The sequence below is a fragment of the Gorilla gorilla genome, chromosome 18 (assembly GCF_029281585.2).
Source record: "Gorilla gorilla gorilla isolate KB3781 chromosome 18, NHGRI_mGorGor1-v2.1_pri, whole genome shotgun sequence".
NCBI classification, from domain to species: Eukaryota; Metazoa; Chordata; class Mammalia; order Primates; family Hominidae; genus Gorilla; species Gorilla gorilla.
Genome location: NC_073242.2, coordinates 32,515,685 through 32,533,047, shown reverse-complemented (window position 1 = coordinate 32,533,047; position 17,363 = coordinate 32,515,685). Strand labels below are relative to the sequence as shown.

At 46.4% G+C, this 17,363-nt stretch overlaps 1 protein-coding gene and 1 non-coding gene across 10 annotated transcripts in view; both read left to right on the top strand.

The window, feature by feature from the left end:
* The first annotated feature begins 1,277 nt into the window (after positions 1-1,277).
* BFAR (bifunctional apoptosis regulator) overlaps positions 1,278-17,363 on the top strand; it is a 36,410-nt gene continuing 20,324 nt past the window's right edge. Inside the window, exons 1-4 of one of the 9 annotated variants that reach the window (XM_055365805.2) lie at positions 1,344-1,511; positions 6,430-6,450; positions 12,738-13,073; positions 16,847-17,051. In XM_055365805.2, the coding sequence (XP_055221780.1) occupies positions 12,811-13,073; positions 16,847-17,051 (468 nt within the window). In that variant the 5' untranslated portion in view covers positions 1,344-1,511; positions 6,430-6,450; positions 12,738-12,810. Of the gene's footprint in view, positions 1,512-6,429; positions 6,598-12,737; positions 13,426-16,846; positions 17,052-17,363 lie in introns of those variants that run through there. The other 8 variants (XM_055365806.2, XM_055365809.2, XM_055365808.2 and 5 more) reach the window with 8 other exon arrangements.
* On the top strand, positions 12,262-12,323 carry LOC129527839 (U7 small nuclear RNA). The gene has a single exon (XR_008672938.1). It is a non-coding gene; the product is annotated as a U7 small nuclear RNA (small nuclear RNA).

The following is a 17,363-nucleotide window of genomic DNA, read 5'->3' as shown; positions in this document are numbered from 1 at the left end:
GCGATGGCTCACGCCTGTGATCCTGGCACTTTGGGAGGCCGAGGCAGGCGGATTGCTTGAGGCCAGGAGCTCGAGACCAGCCTGGGCGACACGGTGAAACCCCATCTCTACTAAAATACAAAGAATTAGCCTGGCGTGGTGGCGCACCCCTGTAGTCCCAGCTACTCGGGAGGCTGAGGCAGGAGAACTGCTTGAACCCGGGAGGCGGAGGTTGCAGTGAGCCAAGATTGTGCCACTGCACTCCAACCTGGGCGACAGAGCGAGACTCCGTCTCCAAAACAAACAAACGAACAAAAAGAAAGTTGATTAGAAGACCTATTTTCAAAATCTATCTCAGCCACTTATTAGTTCTGGAATGCATTAAACCTTCCTAAACCTCAATTTCCTGGGATTGTATTGAGGCTCAGTGGTGCTAATGAATGTGAACTGGGAAGCAGCGTATTAATAAATCTGTATAAATAACTGTTTAATGGGGGCCTGGCGCCATGACTCACACCTGTAATCCCAGCGTTTTCGGGGGCTGAGGCAGGAGAATCGCCTGAACCCAGGAGTTCCAGACCAGCCTGGGGAAAAGAGCGAGACCCTGTCTCCATAAAAATAAAATGAAATTTTAAAATGAGCCAGGCGTGGTTGTGCACGCCTGTAGTCCCAACTATTCACGAGGCTGCGGTGGGATAATCGCTTGAACCCGGGAGGCGGAGGTTGCAGTGAGCCGTACGCCAGCCTGGCGGGTGAGAGTGAGACTCTGTCTCAAAAACAACAACAACAAAACAAAACCAGATAATCAGCATAAGTTCTAGACGCTGTGACCTAGACGCTGGGAAGGGGCGAAACGTGGTGATAAGAAAACCATTTCAAGCTGTACGAGGTGGCTCACGCCTGTAATCGCAGCACTTTGTAAGGCTGAGGCAGGAGGATCCCTTGAGGCCAGATGTTCAAGATCAGCCTGGAAAACGCAGCGAGACCCCATCTCTACGAAAAAAAAATATTTTAATAGAAATAAAAGTCATTTAATTCCGATTCTTAACACCGCAAACTGAACGTATAGTCCTGTGATTTTCTACATAAAATGTGAAGGCAAAAAATAACTGTAGAGAGTACAGTGCGGCCTTGTAATATCATTTTAACTTCTAGGGAAAGCTTGTATCCTCCGGATACAAGAACAGCCGCCCAGGAAGAGCGGGCACTGACACATACCCGTCACCCCTTGGGCTGTGACTGCCGAGCCCGGGTACTCGGTCTCTGGGTGAAGAGGAAGGGGCGGGACCGGCGGTGTTACGCATGCGCCCACTTCCTCCGGCTGGGAGTGGCCGCTCTAGGCAGCGGGGAGGTCGCGGGGTTGAGGGAGGTTGTGAAAGGAGAGCGGCCTCTCCTCTATGGTCACGGGGCCGGGGCATGCTCCCCCCAGTCTGTCTTGTTACTTCCGGTAGCGAAGCCTCTACCTCTTCCTCTGCTCCCGCGGGGGTCTGTGCTGAGAATAATGGCCCGGTTGGCCCGGGACGAGTGGAATGGTAAGCCGCGACACGGCTGGGGGGTGCTGAGGGGGCGACTCGGGCTTGATATCGGGGAGTGATGTGGAAGACGGAGCGGGAATCCCTTCTGCGGAGCCTCCCCAGCCGGGTCGTAGGAGGCGCGCGGGGCCTCTCCTCACGCAGGCCCGAGTCCTGAGCATCCCCACTCCTGGCCGCGGGGTTCGGACCCCAGCTTGGCCAACTGCGCTATCCCTTCCCGAGAACCCCACGTCCGCACAGCCGGTCGCTGGGACTCGCCTGCGTCCTTTCGGGGGTCAGGGTCAGAGCCACTCCCTCCAGGGGCTCCCTAGGGCGGGAAGGAGGAGGGGTCGCTTCCAAACACCTTGGAGGGGAACCACGGGGCGCCTGCCCGCCAGGAGCGCTTGCCACACCCTGCAACAGCCGGACCAGAATTGATGAGGCTTCTGATAGTCGCCACACTGAGTTTACGGTCTAATTGTCGAGGCACGTTCCTGGCCTAAGGCGGAGCGATTGTGCCCATTCTTTAAAGTAGGGTGACCGAAGCGCAGAAGGGAGAAAGTGAAATCCCAAAGTCACACTGGGGCCAGGCAAGAACTCGGCTCTTCTGATTCTGCGACTTGCGGCTCGGAAATAACTTAGGCAAAAGAGAATTTTCTTTTTTTTCTTTTTTGAGACGGAGTCTTGCCCTGTCGCCCAGGCTGGGGTGCGGTGGAGTAATCTCGGCTCACTGCAACCTCCGCCTCCCGGGTTCAAGCGATTCTCTTGCCTCAGCCTTCTGAGTAGCTGGGATTACGGGCCCGCGTAACCACGCCCGGCTGATTTTTGTATTTTTAGTAGAGACGGGGGGGTTTCACCATGTTGGTCAGACTGTTCTCGAACTCCTGGCCTCAAGTGACCCACTCGCCTCGGCCTCCCAAAGTGGGGAGATTACAGGCGTGAGCCACCGCGCCCGGCCGAGAATTGTCTTTTATTAAAAAAGCCGGCGGGAGGGGGCGACAAATGAGAGTCAGGTTGTGTCTAAACGGGGACCTTTGGAGGGGCAGGAGGCAGCATCCCAGCTTCAGCGGAAAACAGAGAGAGCCTAGACGCTGTTAAGCCCTCAACTGTCGCCGTTGGGTCCTCCCCGCCGAAGCCCATTGGTCGGTCCTTTGCAAGGGGGATGGTCTTGATGTCACGCTCCAAATCGCCAATAGGAAAGAGCTTTACTCTCTTCCCAGGACACACCCCCGAGCCGGCACGGACTGCACGTGCTGATGGGGTTGTTTTGTTTGTTCTTGTCGCTGCTGTTTTCTCAACATCCAGCCTGGGTGTATCCTGACAGGTGTGCTCTGCATTTCCCTATATCCATAAACTTGATGGAGACATTGTATTTCTCCAGGGCAGTTCTTTTTGTTTGCTTTTTGGCTCCAGCGTTTGGCAGTGCCACTAAGTAGGTAGCCATCACTCAATAAATACTGCTATTGATAATTCTGTTAATAATGCCGATCAGCCACACAGCAAACTTTGAGTACCTGTAGATAGTTTGTCATCTAAACCTCACAGCAGGGCGGGGCTCCGCAGCTCACGCCTGTAATCCCAGCAGTTTGGGAGGCAGAAGTGGGAGTATCCCTTGAGCCCAGGAGACCAGACCAACCTAGGCAACATAGGGAGACGCTGTCTCTTAAAAAAATTTTTTTAAAGTAAACCTGCCAACAGCCCTTCGAAGTTGACATGATTATCCTAGACGGATCAGTGGGAAATAGGAAGTTTAGGAAGAATAAATCGTGACGCGATTTGGAACCCAGATCAGTGTCACTCCTAAGACCATACTGTTTCAACTCTACCAGCCTAAGGAAATTATAGTCCAGGAGATGAGAAAACGTACACAAATAAAAGTTATGCTAATGCACAGAGACAAGAAAGATTAATTTGGGTGTTGAGGAGTTAGTCATTAAAGACTTTCAAGTGACAGTTGATTTGGGTCTTTCCAGTTGGATACTTTTGACCCAGCGATGTTGTGAAGTTGTGTTACAGGTGAAGGGAACAATGTGAGGATAAGGAAAAATGTCCAAGGCCAGGCACGGTGGCTCACTCCTGTAATCCCTGCACTTTGGGATGCCAAGGCGGGCAGATTGCTTGCGCTCAGGTGTTCAAGATCAGCTTGGGATACATGGTGAAACCCCGTCTCTACTAAAAATACAAAAATTAGCTGGGCATGGTGGTGGACGCCTGTAGTTCCAGCTACTGGTGAGGCTGAGAAACAAGAATCGCATGAACCCAGGAGGCAGATGTTGCAGTGAGCCGAGATTGTGCCACTGCACTCCAGCCTGGGCGACAGAGTGAGACTCAGTCTCAAAGACATAAAAGATTGAAAACAAACAAAAACCAATAGTTAAAGTGCGTGTAACTTGGTAACTACCCATAGTTTTTTATAGCTATCTGAGTTACTGACTTGGTAACTACCCATAGTTTTTGATAGCTGAGTTACTGAACATCTACAGAGTATAGTACAGGATAGGTCCTTGCATATATGCCACAAGAAATGAAAGAGGGCAGGCTCCAGCGAGAGCCAGGATAGCCTTCTCAGCCCGCCTTCGTCTTACCCTACACCACCTAAGGCAATAAATCACAGGGCTTTAAGGTCTAGGCAGCAAGTCAGCATCTAGAGGAGCTAGTCACCTTTGCTCCACTGGTTTCTGACCCTGTCCAGAAAAAAAATCTAGTTGGAGTTTGAAAACTCGATGTTTTATACAGTAAGTGACTGGAAATGCTTCTCTCTCTTTTTTTTTTTTTTAAGATGGAGTCCCACACCCAGCTAATTTTAATATTTTTAGTAGATACGGGGTTTCACCATATTGGCCAGGCTGGTCTCAACTCCTGACCTCTTGATCCACCCGCCTCGGCCTCCCAAAGTGGTGGGATTACAGGCATGAGCCACTGCCCCGGCCTAATGCTTCTCTTATGTTAATGGGAGAGCCGGCTTTTGTCTGTTCTGTTTGCGGTTCCTGAACCTTGCCTTGCTTACATTTGAGCACGTTTTAATTTTGTAGTCACTATAAATGGGTGTGCACTCTAGATATTTAATAATTTCTGTAGTATTCTGCTGGTAGTTATAGTGATGTCTCCAGGAATGGACCTGGAGTGTCAGAAATAGCGGTTTCCCCCATGAAGGGGTGGGTTGCCCCTCCACACCTGTGGGTGTTTCTCGTTAGGTGGAACGAGAGGCTTGGAAAAGAAAAAGACACAAAGTATAGAGAAAGAAATAAGGGGGCCCAGGGGACCAGCGTTCAGCATATGGAGGATCCCGCCAGCCTCTGAGTTTCCTTAGTATTTATTGATCATTCTTGGGTGTTTCTCAGAGAGGGGGATGTGGCAGGGTCATAGGATAATAGTGGAGAGAAGGTCAGCAGATAAACATGTGAACAAAGCTCTCTGCATCATAGACAAGGTAAAGAATTAAATGCTGTGCTTTAGATATGCATACACATAAACATCTCAATGCCTTACAGAGCAGTATTGTTGCCTGCATGTCCCACCTCCAGCCCTAAGGCGGTTTTCCCCTATCTCAGTAGATGGAACATACAATCGGGTTTTATACCGAGACATTCCATTGCCCAGGGACGGGCAGGAGACAGATGCCTTCCTCTTGGCTCAACTGCAAAGAGGCATGCCTTCCTCTTATGCTAATCCTTCTCAGCACAGACCCTTTACGGGTGTCGGGCTGGGGGACTGTCAGGTCTTTCCCTTCCCAAGAGGCCATATTTCAGACTATCACATAGGGAGAAACCTTGGACAATACCTGGCTTTCCTGGGCAGAGGTCCCTGCGGGCTTCCGCAGTGTTTGTGTCCCTGGGTACTTGAGATTAGGGAGTGGTGATGACTCTGAAGGAGCATGCTGCCTTCAAGCATCTGTTTAACAAAGCACATCTTGCACCGCCCTTAATCCATTTAACCCTGGGGTTGACACAGCACGTGTTTCAGAGAGCACGGGGTTGGGGGTAAGGTTATATAGATTAACAGCATCTCAAGGCAGATGAATTTTTCTTAGTACAGAACAAAATGGAGTCTCCTATGTCTATCTCTTTCTACACAGACACAGTAACAATCTGATCTCTCTTTCTTTTCCCCCCACCCCCACCCATTCCTACCCCTATTTCTATTGTAAATGTCTCTGCATAGTCACCCTAACAGCTACCAGCTAGAGTTCGTGTTCCAAAATGCTGTGTGGTCAAATGCTAGTTTGTTTTTCTCAGCTATGCAGTAGCATCTCTATGATGTGGCCTAGATGATAAAGGAGTAAATCAGTCCTTTGAACTAATAACCGTTATTGATTACTTTATCAGGATAATGGCGTATTAGGAACACAGGCTTTAAGTCAGACCATGATTTTTTTTTTCTTTTGGTGTTTCCACCTGGTTTCCAACCAGGGACCAGACCATGATTTAAAACATGGCTCTGCCCTTTACTAGTTAGAACTCCATTTTCTCATCTGTAAAATGAACATGGTAGTAATGCTTATTCCATATGATTGTTATGCCCTTAATATTATAAGGGCTCAGTAAATATTAATAATTGTCACGGGGTGCAATGGCTCACGCCTGTAAATCCCAGCACTTTGAGAGGCCACGGCAGGCAGATCGCCTGAGGTCAGGAGTTTGAGACCAGCCTGGCCAACATGGTGAAACCCCGTCTATGAAAAATTTAGCCAGGCATGGTGGCGCGTGCTTGTAATCCCAGCTACTCGGGAGGCTGAGGCAGGAGAATCGCTTGAACACAGGAGGCAGAGGTTGAGGTGAGCCAAAATTGTGCCACTGCATTCCAGCCTGGGTGACAGAGCAAGACTCCATCTCAGAAAAAAAAAAAAGTCATTTTTTTTTCCTGCAATGTATTTTATTTCCAATGCTGTGTTTTCCCTGCTGCTAGAGAAGTTTAATTTCTCTCTTTGATTTTTTTTCAGTTTGTACCCCGGAAAAATAAGGTGATAAATACAGGCAATCATTGCGAAGTAAAGAAGTCATCTATTGTCAGTTAATATATAACGAGAGAATTTAGCCTAACCAGAGGCCCATGGAAGCCAAAATCTTTCTATTCTTACACTGAACCTTCTTGCTGAGAAACATTTGAGGTCAGCTGGGCTCATGCCATAATCCCAGCCCTTTGGGAAGCCGAGACCAGATGATTGCTTGAGCCCAGGAACTTGAGACCATCATGGACAACTTAACAAGACCCTGTCTGTACAAAAAAAATTTTAATTAGCTGGGTGTGGTGGCACATGCCTGTGGTCCCAGCTACTTGGGAGGCTGAGGTGGAAGGATCACTGGAGCCCGAAAGTTCAAGCCTACAGTGATCCATGATTGCACCATTGCCCTCCAGCCTGGGCAACAGAGTGAGACCCTGTCTCTAAAAAAGAAGAAATGATTGAAATCATATTTTTCAGGCTGGACTTCCAATAAAATAGCCCTTAAAAGGATCATTCTTAAAATATTAGCCATATACAATGGTCATAATAAATGTATGTTGAGTGAAGGGGTGCAACCATGATCATATACTGCTGAACCAAGTGGTTTAAAAATTACGATTTCTTTTTTTATTTCCCCTGTGATTCTAGATAAAGATTACAATTTCTAAAGAGTTAACAATCATTACATCACAAGATCTTTATAAGTAAGGGTATAAAAATTCTTAGCCTGGGTGCAGTGGCTCACGCCTGTAATCCCAACACTTTGGGAGGCCAAGATGGGTGGATCACGTGAGGTCAGGAGTTTGAAACCAGTCTGGCCAACGTGGCAAAACCCCATCTCTATTAAAAATACAAAAATTAGCCAGGCGTGGTGCTGGGCGCCTGTAATCCCAGCTACTCAGGAGGCTGAGGCATGAGAATTGCTTGAATCCAGGAGGGGGAGGTTGCAGTGAGCCGAGATTGCACCACTGCACTCTAGCTTGGGCAACAGAGTAAGGCTTGTCTCAAAAAGAAAAAAAAAAAAGAAAAATTCTTAAACTCAGAATTAATAATTTCGCTTTAATAAACGCAGTAAGAATGATTGTATTAATTGACTTTCCTAAGTGTTAATTGGACAACTAAAGAAGCAAACAGGGTGCCACTGCCTCCTGGAGAATAGCCCTCTGGATAGATCCATAGATGATCATTCAAATTCACCAACTCAGAAAAACAAGTTCCTTTGTAGAGACCGGGTTTCACCATGTTGCCCAGGCTGGCAGGCTGGTCTCCAACTCCTGGAATCAAGCAATCCACCCGCCTCAGCCTCCCAAAGTCCGGGGAAGAATAGCCACGTTCATCCCAGAACTAAGAAATAAGTTCTTTTTTTTTTTTTCAGACAGAGTCTCGCTGTGTCACCCAGGCTGGAGTGCAGTGGTGCAATCTTGAGTCTCACTGCATCCTCCACGTCCCGGGTGCAAATGATTCTCCTGCCTCAACCTCCTGAGTAGCTGGGATTACAGTCGTGCACCACCATGCCCGGCTAATTTTTGTATTTTTGGTAGAGACGGAGTTTCACCACGTTGACCAGGCTTGTCTCGAATTCCTAACCTCAGGTGATCCGCCCACCTCCATTTTGGTAGACAGAGCCTCCTAAAGTGCTAGGATTACAGGCGTGAGCCACCACGCCAGGCCAGAAACAAGTTCTTTAGTTACATGCATCATTGGGAGATTGTGTGTGTTCCCAGTCTTTCCTTTTCTTTTAGGGATTTAAAGATAATTATACTTTGTCAGTTAGGCATGTCTTCAGGAAAACATAGAGAAGGTCATGTTGATTATATATCTTGGAATTGTCCAGATCCTCAGAGATTATGATATTGGTTTCCTGTCAGTTGTGCCAACAATGATAAGTAACGACCTAACGTGAAATCAAGAGAGAGGAAAGCTCTGGTCAGGCACAGTGACTCAAACCTGTAACCCCAGCATTTTGGGAGGTCGCGGTAGGCAGATTGCTTGAGTTTAGGAGTTCGAGATCAGCCTGGGCAACATGGCAAAATCCCATCTCTGCAAAAAATTAGCCAGGTGTGGTGGCACACACCTGTAGTCCAGGCTACATAGGAGGCTGAGGCAGGAGGATCACCTGAGCCTGGGGAGGTCGAGGCTACAGTGAGCCATGATCTCACCACTGCATTCCAGCCTGGGCAACAGAGTGAGACCTAGCTCCAAAAAAAAAAAAGAAGAAGAAGAAGAAGAGAGAGAGGAAAGCTCGAAGCTGACAGAACTCCAAAAGCTAACTAGCCTAAAGCCAAGCTGCCTAGAAACAACCATATATACCCATTAGTACACTTGGAAGAAGGCATCACATTATGGGACAGGGGATGAAAGCTCAGGGGTCAGGCAGGTAACAGAACTGAAATGGACAGGTGGGAGAGGAGTGTAGCAAGCTGACGCTGGCACGGCTGCTGAGTTCCTCCGCTTGAGCTGATCTTGTCATGCGTGATGCGATTCCAGTATTGCCAGATCTCTGGGTTTTTGTTTTTGTTTTTTTTCAAGAGAAGCCAGGAATCTAGATTTTTATGTCATATCAGATTTTTTTTTGTAAATGCTGGCACCTCATTTAACTTAGAAAAGGGAGAAAAAACACCAGGTGAAGGAAAGCCTCCCTACAGGCCAGGTGTTGCCCTGGTAGGGCAGAGGCTACTGGTGGTGAGGCTGTTCCAGGACACGGAAGATGGATGATGATGTTAATAATGGTGCGTCACCGTGGTGAGGCTCACCTGCTTCCTTATAACCACTGCAAGAGGCAGAAGTGTGTCGCACATTAACACCCTCTTATCCCAGTAGATCAGCAGTAGCTCTTAACCGCCTCTGGGAGTTGGCCCCTTCTGAGAGCCTAATAAACCCTATAGACTGCCTTCTAGAAACATGGACGTACCATACACAAACGCAAACGTGGCACAGAATTCAGACTTCCCGAGGCATCTCTCCAGACACCAGCTGAAGACCCAACTTTTTATTCAGAAACCTTAGCTCTTCAGAGTGACTCAGTGCCTGTGGGAACTCCTGAGGTTTTGCTGTCCTCTTCAGTTCTATGGTGTTCAGTCTATGGTTTTAAACTTGTTTGTTTGCTGTTTTGTAGATTTTTCCAAACCCAGTCATTCTTCCCATTCGTTTTTGAACTAAGTAATTACTGCTTCTCGCCCTTTTGGCTAAGATCAACTAAACTGGGTAAATAACAGTTATGATTTCCTAAACACAAGTGTATCCATATGAATGGAGCACCAGGGGTAGGAATAGAATGATTCTCCTACCTGCAATCCTGCCCCTACCCCCTTGTCTTTGGAGCCTTCGAGATGGAGAAAACAGTGAAGAGAAGAGTAGCTGAGAGCTGCTTCTAACGCCTGCAGCCTGCTGCTGAGAGCTAGCCATATGTGCAGAGAACAACTGTAAACATCCTTAGGAGCTGGAGGCCTTCTCAAAGAGGCCTTTAATTATTAATTAGTTAATAATTAATAACCAGCATTATTGCTGGTGCAGGAGGGTGTGAACCCAGGAGGCGGAGCTTGCAGTGAGTGGAGATCGCGCCACTGCACTCCAGCCTGGGCGACAGAGTGAGACTCCATCTCAAAAAAAAAAAAAAAGTATACTATAGAGGCCGGACATGGTGGCTCACGCCTGTAATCCCAGCATTTTGGGAGGCTGACGCAGGCAGATTGCCTGAGGTCAGGAGTTCAAGACCAACCTGACCAACATGGTGAAACCCCATCTCGACTAAAAATACAAAATTAGCCAGATGTGGTGGTGCCTGCCTATAATCCCAGCTACTTAGGAGGCTGAGGCAGGAGAATCGCTTGAACCCCAGGAGGTGGAGATTGCAGTGAGCTCAGGTTGTGCTATTGCACTCCAGCCTGGGCAAAAAGAGCGAAACTCTATCACTAAAATAAAATAAAAATCAAGTGAATTGTTACCATTTATGGTAGACTTACCATGTGCCAGGCTCTGTACTAGGCACTTGACTCGAATTCTCTTTAATGCTGCAAAACTCCCACTATTGTTAAGTGCTGTCATTGTCCCTCATCTATATGGTGAGCAAGCTGAGCCTCACCGCTGGTAAATGGCAGAGGTGGGGTGAGAACCCAGGCAGCCCAGCCGTGGGACCTGTGTTCCTAACCACTGTGCCTCCAGAGCATGAAGCGTGAGCCCTTCCCTGCATGGCCAGTGTGGGCGGCGGAGAGCAATTTTCAGTCTTTTCCTTCACAGTAGCAAGATTGAGAAACTCACCAGAAATAGTATGAATAATCATTTCTATAGCGCGTATTTACACCATACAAATTCTGAGCCACTTTCCTTCACTGTCTCTAATCCTCACAAGAAATCTTGATGGTTTGTGTACTGTGACCACCATTTCACAGTTGAGGAAACTTGATCAGAGAGCTTGAGTAACTTCTGCAGAGTCACAGAGCTAGTGACTTGGGGGAGTTAAGAGTCTAACTCCAAGATCTGTGTCATACTACTTCTCAATTTAAAAAAATTTTTAAAAATATCTCCTAAAACCCAGATGAAAACAAGAAGAGAATGGTCCTTTGTCATTTGCTTACCTTTTGTCATTTGCTTATTAGTAATATTAGCATTTCTGTGGCACCAAGCTGGCTGGATCCAGAGGGCATGAGATGCATTTTTGGGTTGATTTGGAGGGAAAGGGTATATTGAGCCATGGCAGATTTGGCCTGGCACAGCTAGAAAATGAGGCTTCATTCACTTCTTGGAATTGCTCGCATTAGAGCCTCTGAAGTCAAATGTTTATAAAATAATGATTGCCTAATGAGAAGGCAGATTTGTGTGCACAAGAAGTGTTATTTACAGGAAGCATATCTGTTGTTACCAACCCCAGACATTTTACTAGGCCAAGAAGCTGGTTTATTTAAAGTCATAGACCTGGAAAGGTCTTTGGGAATTTAATTGAGGCCAGGCATAGTAGCTCACACCTGTAATCGCAGCACTTTGATAGGCCAAGACTGGCAGATCACTCGAGTTCAGGAGTTCGAGACCAGCCTGGCCAACATGGTGAAAACCCGCCTCTACTAAAAATACAAAAATTAAAGCCAGATGTGGTGGCTCATACCTGTAATCCCAGCACTTTGGGAGGCTGAAGAGGGTGGATCACCTGAGGTCAGGAGTTCAAGACCAGCCTGGCCAACATGGCGAAAACCCATCTCTACTAAAAATACAAAAATTAGCTGGGCCCAATGGCACGCACCTGTAATCCCAGCTACTTGGGAGGCCAAGGCAGAATTGCTTGAACCTGGCAGGCAGAGGTTGACGTGAGCCAAGATCGCACCACCGCACTCCAGCCTGGCTGACAGAGTGAGACTTCGTCTCAAAAAAAAAAAAAGGAAATTTAATTGAGAACACTGAGATCAGGGAAATTTCATTTTCTAAGGAAGTTAGTGAAGGAGAATGATCCAGAAATCTCTGCCCACATCCTTCGAGTCTATGGAACCTTCCACTACACATATTATTTTGCTTTACTACTTTTGAAAAGTATAACAAATAGGCCAGAAAGAAATTGAATGCTGATTATGTGGTTTATGGTATGTGGATTTTAATAAATCAAATTTGTCACTTTAAAAAATTAGAGCTCCAGCCTGGGCAATGTGGTGAAACTGCATCTCTACTAAAAATACAAAAAATTACCCGGGCATAGTAGTGCACACCTGTAGTCCCAGCTACTCAGGAGGGTGAGGTGGAGGATCACCTGAGCCTGGGAAGTCGAGGCGGCAGTGAGCTGTGATTGCGCCACTGGACTCCAGCCTTGTTGAGAATGAATAAATTAATTAATAAAAATTAGAGCTTTAGTATTACAACTCCTTTACAATTTGTCTAGAAGGTTTTCTGGTCTTTATCAGAAAGCCTCCCCCACACCCACCAAAAAAAAAAAAAAATCAGGCCGGGCACAGTGGCTCATGCCTGTAATCTCAGCACTTTGGGAGGCCAAGGCAGGCAGATCGTGAGGTCAGGAGATCGAGACCATCTTGGCTAACACGGTGAAACCCCGTCTCTGCTAAAAAGTTAGCTGGGTATGGTGGCTTGCACCTGTAGTCCCAGCTACTGGGGAGGCTGAGGCAGGAGAATTGCTTGAACCTGGGAGGTGGAGGTTGCAGTGAGCCGAGATCACGCCACTGCACTCCATCCTGGGCCAGAGAGCAAGACTGTGTCTCAAAAAAAAAAAAAAAAAATTAGCGCTTCAATAGAATGTCAATACTTTTATATTAACTGCTCTTCAAACAACTACTATTTGCCTTATTTTTGTCTCTGTTTTTTTTTTCTAGATTAATGATGTTTTGCAGCAGTTTTCTACGTCTGAAATTTTTTATGTCTCTGGAACCCAGAATTTGCTAAAAGATGGAGGAACCTCAGAAAAGCTATGTGAACACAATGGACCTTGAGAGAGACGAACCTCTCAAAAGCACCGGCCCTCAGATTTCTGTTAGTGAATTTTCTTGCCACTGCTGCTACGACATCCTGGTTAACCCCACCACCTTGAACTGTGGGCACAGCTTCTGCCGTCACTGCCTTGCTTTATGGTGGGCATCTTCAAAGAAAACAGAATGTCCAGAATGCAGAGAAAAATGGGAAGGTTTCCCCAAAGTCAATATTCTCCTCAGGTAATGTTCAGCCTGTATTGGTAGCACAAACAGCCCATAAAATGTGGTTTCTCTCTTGCTTTTTTTTTTTTTTTTTTAACAGAGATGGAGTCTCGCTATGTTGCCCAGGCTGGTCTCAAACTCCTGACCTCAAGTGATCCTCCCACTTCAGCCTCCCAAAGTGCTGGGATTACAGGTGTGAGCCACCATGTCCAGCCAATGGGCTTTCTGTTAACAGGAACAGCAGTGTTTGAAAGGTTGCACACTTGGAGCCCACCTCCTTGGGGGTGGATCTTCTGGAATATGAGTGGATCTTCTGGAATATGAGTCAGGGAGCTCAAGGAACTGGAAATCCAGATTATCTTCCTCATAGGTGACCATGACTTTTTAAATTATTTATTATGAATGAAGGAAAGAAAGTCTGGTTAGCAGACCGTTGCTGGTAATCCTGTCATATAAAGGCCAGACCAGTGGCTCACGCCTGTAATCCCAACACTTTCAGAGGCTGAGGTAGGAACATTGCTTGACACCAGGAATTTAGAAGCAGCCTGGGCAACACAGTGAGTCCTTATCTCTACAGAAAGTTTTAAAAATTAGCCAGGTGTGGTGGTACATGCCTATAGTCCCAGCTATGCCAGTGGCTGAGGTGGGAGGATTGCTTGAGCCTGGGAGGTCAAGGCTGCAGTGAGCTCACACCACTACACTCCAGCCTGGGCAACAGAGCAAGACCCTGTCTCAAAAAAAAAGAAAGAAAGAAAGAAAATGGTATAACTGTATAATTGTGAATAACTGGTTTGTTGCTGATTTTAATAACCTTTAGATAACCCCAGTTCCAGTTATCACATTAATAGAGTTTCTCATGTGTAGCATCACAGTGCCAAAGCCACCTTTCAGATAGCTTGTTATTTTCTGCTTCTTTGGCTCATAATGTACCTGTGAAGGCTCTGAGGCTTAAATCCTCTTCCCCTCTTCTATTGTCTAACAATGTGTGTGCCCTTCTTGATTTCAACAGAGTACTAGAAAGTTCCATGAACCCAACCTTTTCTTTTTCACAAAAGATGTGTTTACACTTTGCTCTTACCTGTCAGTCTTGATTTAGCTGAAGGTTAAATTTAATCTTAAATTAAAGGAGGGTTCTTTGTGTATAACTGAACATTTAAAAAGAGCCCTACAATTTAAGCTAACAGTTGGTCTTATTACTGAATTTTGCTTTTTTCCCTTCTTATAAACTGATTTTAATAACATAAGATACATATATATACACACACATACATATATTCATTGTTTATATTCTTTGAGACAAAGTCTCACTCTGTCGCTCAGGCTGGAGTGCAGTGGTGCGACCTTGGCTCACTGCAACCTCCACCTCCTAGGTTCAAGTGATTCTCCTGCCTCAGCCTCTGGAGTAGCTGGGATTACAGGAGCCTGCTACCACGCCCAGCTAATTTTTGGGTTTTTTTGTTTGTTTTTTGTTGTTTGAGACGGAGTTTCACTCTTGTTTCCTAGGCTGGAGTGCAATGGCATGATCTCGACTTACCACAACCTCTCCCTCTGGGGTTCAAGCAGTTTTCTCCTGCCTCAGCTTCCCTAATAGCTGGGATTACAGGCAACTGCCACCACGCCTGGCTAATTTTGTATTTTTAGTAGAGACGGGGTTTCCCCATGTTGATGAGGCTAGTCTCAAAACTCCTTACCTCAGATGATCCGCCCACCTTGACCTCCCAAAGTGCTGGGATTATAGTCGTGAGCCACCGCGCCTGGTGAATGTTTGTATTTTCAGTAGAGACGGGGTTTCACAATTTTGGCCAAGCTGGTCTCGAACTCCTGACCTTTAGTGATCCGCCCGTCTTGGCCTCCCAAAGTGCTGGGATTACAGGCGTGAGCCACTGTGCCTGGCCAAATGCCCAGCTAAAATTTTCTTTTTTAAGATGGAGTTTCACCCTTGTTGCCCGGGCTGGAGTGCATTGGCACAATCTCGGCTCACCGCAACCTCCGCCTCCCAGGTTCAAGCGATTCTCCTGCCTCAGCCTCCCAAGTAGCTGGGATTACAGGCATGTGCCACCATGCCTGGCTAATTTTGTATTTTTCGTAGAGACAGAGTTTCTCCATGTTGGTCAGGCTGGTCTCATACTCTCGACCTCAGGTGATCCACCCGCCTCAGCCTCCCAAAGTGCTGGGATTACAGGCATGAGCCCCCGCGCCCAGCCTCTTTTTAAAATATTGGAAAATTACTGATAAAACTAAAGATCCTTTTGACTCCTTATTTTCCCATCTTAGAATCCTTTCCTTTTTCCTTAGAATAATTTCAGTTGTGACTTAGTTGTGCTTTTGTTCAGATTTTTTTAAATACTTTTTTTTAACTTTTTAGTAGCGATCAGGTCTCATTATGTTGCCCAGGCTGGTCTCCAACTGCTGAGCTCGAGTGAACCTCCTGCCTCAGCATCCCACAGTGCTGAGATTACAGGCGTGAGCCACTACACCCAGCCTCAGATTTTTAAAAATACTCTTTTTAGAGACAGAGTCTCGCTTTGTTGCCCAGGCTGGAGTGCAATGGTGCGATCTCAGCTCACTGCAACCTCCTCCTCCCAGGTTCAAGCGATTCTCCTGCCTCAGCCTCCCAAGTAGCTGGGATTACAGGCGCCCACCACCACACCCGGTTGATTTTTGTATTTTTAGTAGAAACAGGGTTTTACCATGTTGGCCAGGCTGGTCTGGAACTCCTGACCTTAAGTGATCTGTCCACCTCAGCCTCCCAAAGTGCTGGGATTACAGGCGTGAGCCACCACGCCCAGCTTAAAAATACTTCTAAACATACATGTGCCAGGCTGGGTGCGGTGGCTCATGCCTGTAATCCCAGTACCTTGGGAGGGCCGAGGCAGGCGGATCTCATGAGGCCAGGAATTCAAGACCAGCCTAGCCAACATGACCAGAAATACAAAAATTAGCCTGGTGTAATGGCGCATGCCCATAATCCCAGCTACTCAGGAGGCTGAGACATGAGAATCACTTGAAGGACACGGAGGTTGCGGTAAGCTGAGATCATGACATTACACTCCAGCCTGGGTGACAGAGCAAGACTCTTGTCTCAAAAAAAAAAAAAAAGTGCCAATAGAAAATGCAAGTATTTTCTCACATCATTGATGTGCTCTCTGCATGGTTCTGCAGTTTACTATTTTAAATCAATTATGTACGTCTTAAATTTCTCCACCTTGACACATTTAGTGATCCAGCAAATGCATTTAAAATTGTGATACTTCATTGTATGAATATACCATATTTCATTTAGCCTTTTACCTAGTAGTAAATGTATATCATCAGGTTGGTGCACAAGTAATTGCGGTTTTTACCATTGAAAGTAATGGTAGGCTGGGTGCAGTGGCTCATGCCTCTAATCTTAGCACTTTGGGAGGCCGAGGTGGGCAGATTGCCTGAGCTCAGGAGTTCAATACCAGCCTGGGCAACATAGTGAAACCCTATCTCTACTAAAAATACAAAAAAAAAATTATCCGGGTATGGTGGTGTGCACCGGTGAGCCAAGATCACGCCATTGCACTCCAGCCTGGGCGACAGAGTAAGACTCCGTCTCAAAAAAACAAAAGGAGAAAGTAATGGTAAACAACCTAATAGATTATTTCAAATTTTTTGCTTTTACCCACAGGACTATAATACATTTCTTGTCAGTTCTCCTAGGGTAGCTATATATTATTAGATGTTGACTATCAGGGCTTTTTTGGCCTCTAAACATGATATTTAGTCAAACAACTGTCTTAATTTTTTTTTTCTATTCTCCATAGGGATGCCATTGAAAAGTTATTTCCTGATGCCATTAGACTGAGATTTGAAGACATTCAGCAGAATAATGACATAGTCCAAAGTCTTGCAGCCTTTCAGAAATATGGGAATGATCAGATTCCTTTAGCTCCTAACACAGGCCGAGCGAATCAGCAGAGGGGAGGGGGATTCTTTTCCGGTGTGCTCACAGCTTTAACTGGAGTGGCAGTAAGTTGATCACTGTGTTCCTCTGTGCCTCCCCACACCTCACCCCCCGACCCCTGATTTCCACTGAAGTCAGTTCTGTTGAAATCACTGAAATAATTGATGATGTGACTCCATGTAATTTACTATGTACATTGAAATCTGCTGGATTCTATGATTTCCTCAGGAATGTTGCTTACTCAGATAGATCAGATCATAGTACCTAGTAAATGGAGAAAGGTGGTAGAACTGGAATTCAAGACCGTGTCTGCCTTGGTAATACAATCTTTTTTTGTTTTGTTTTGTTTTTGAGACGGACTCTTGCTCTGTCGCCCA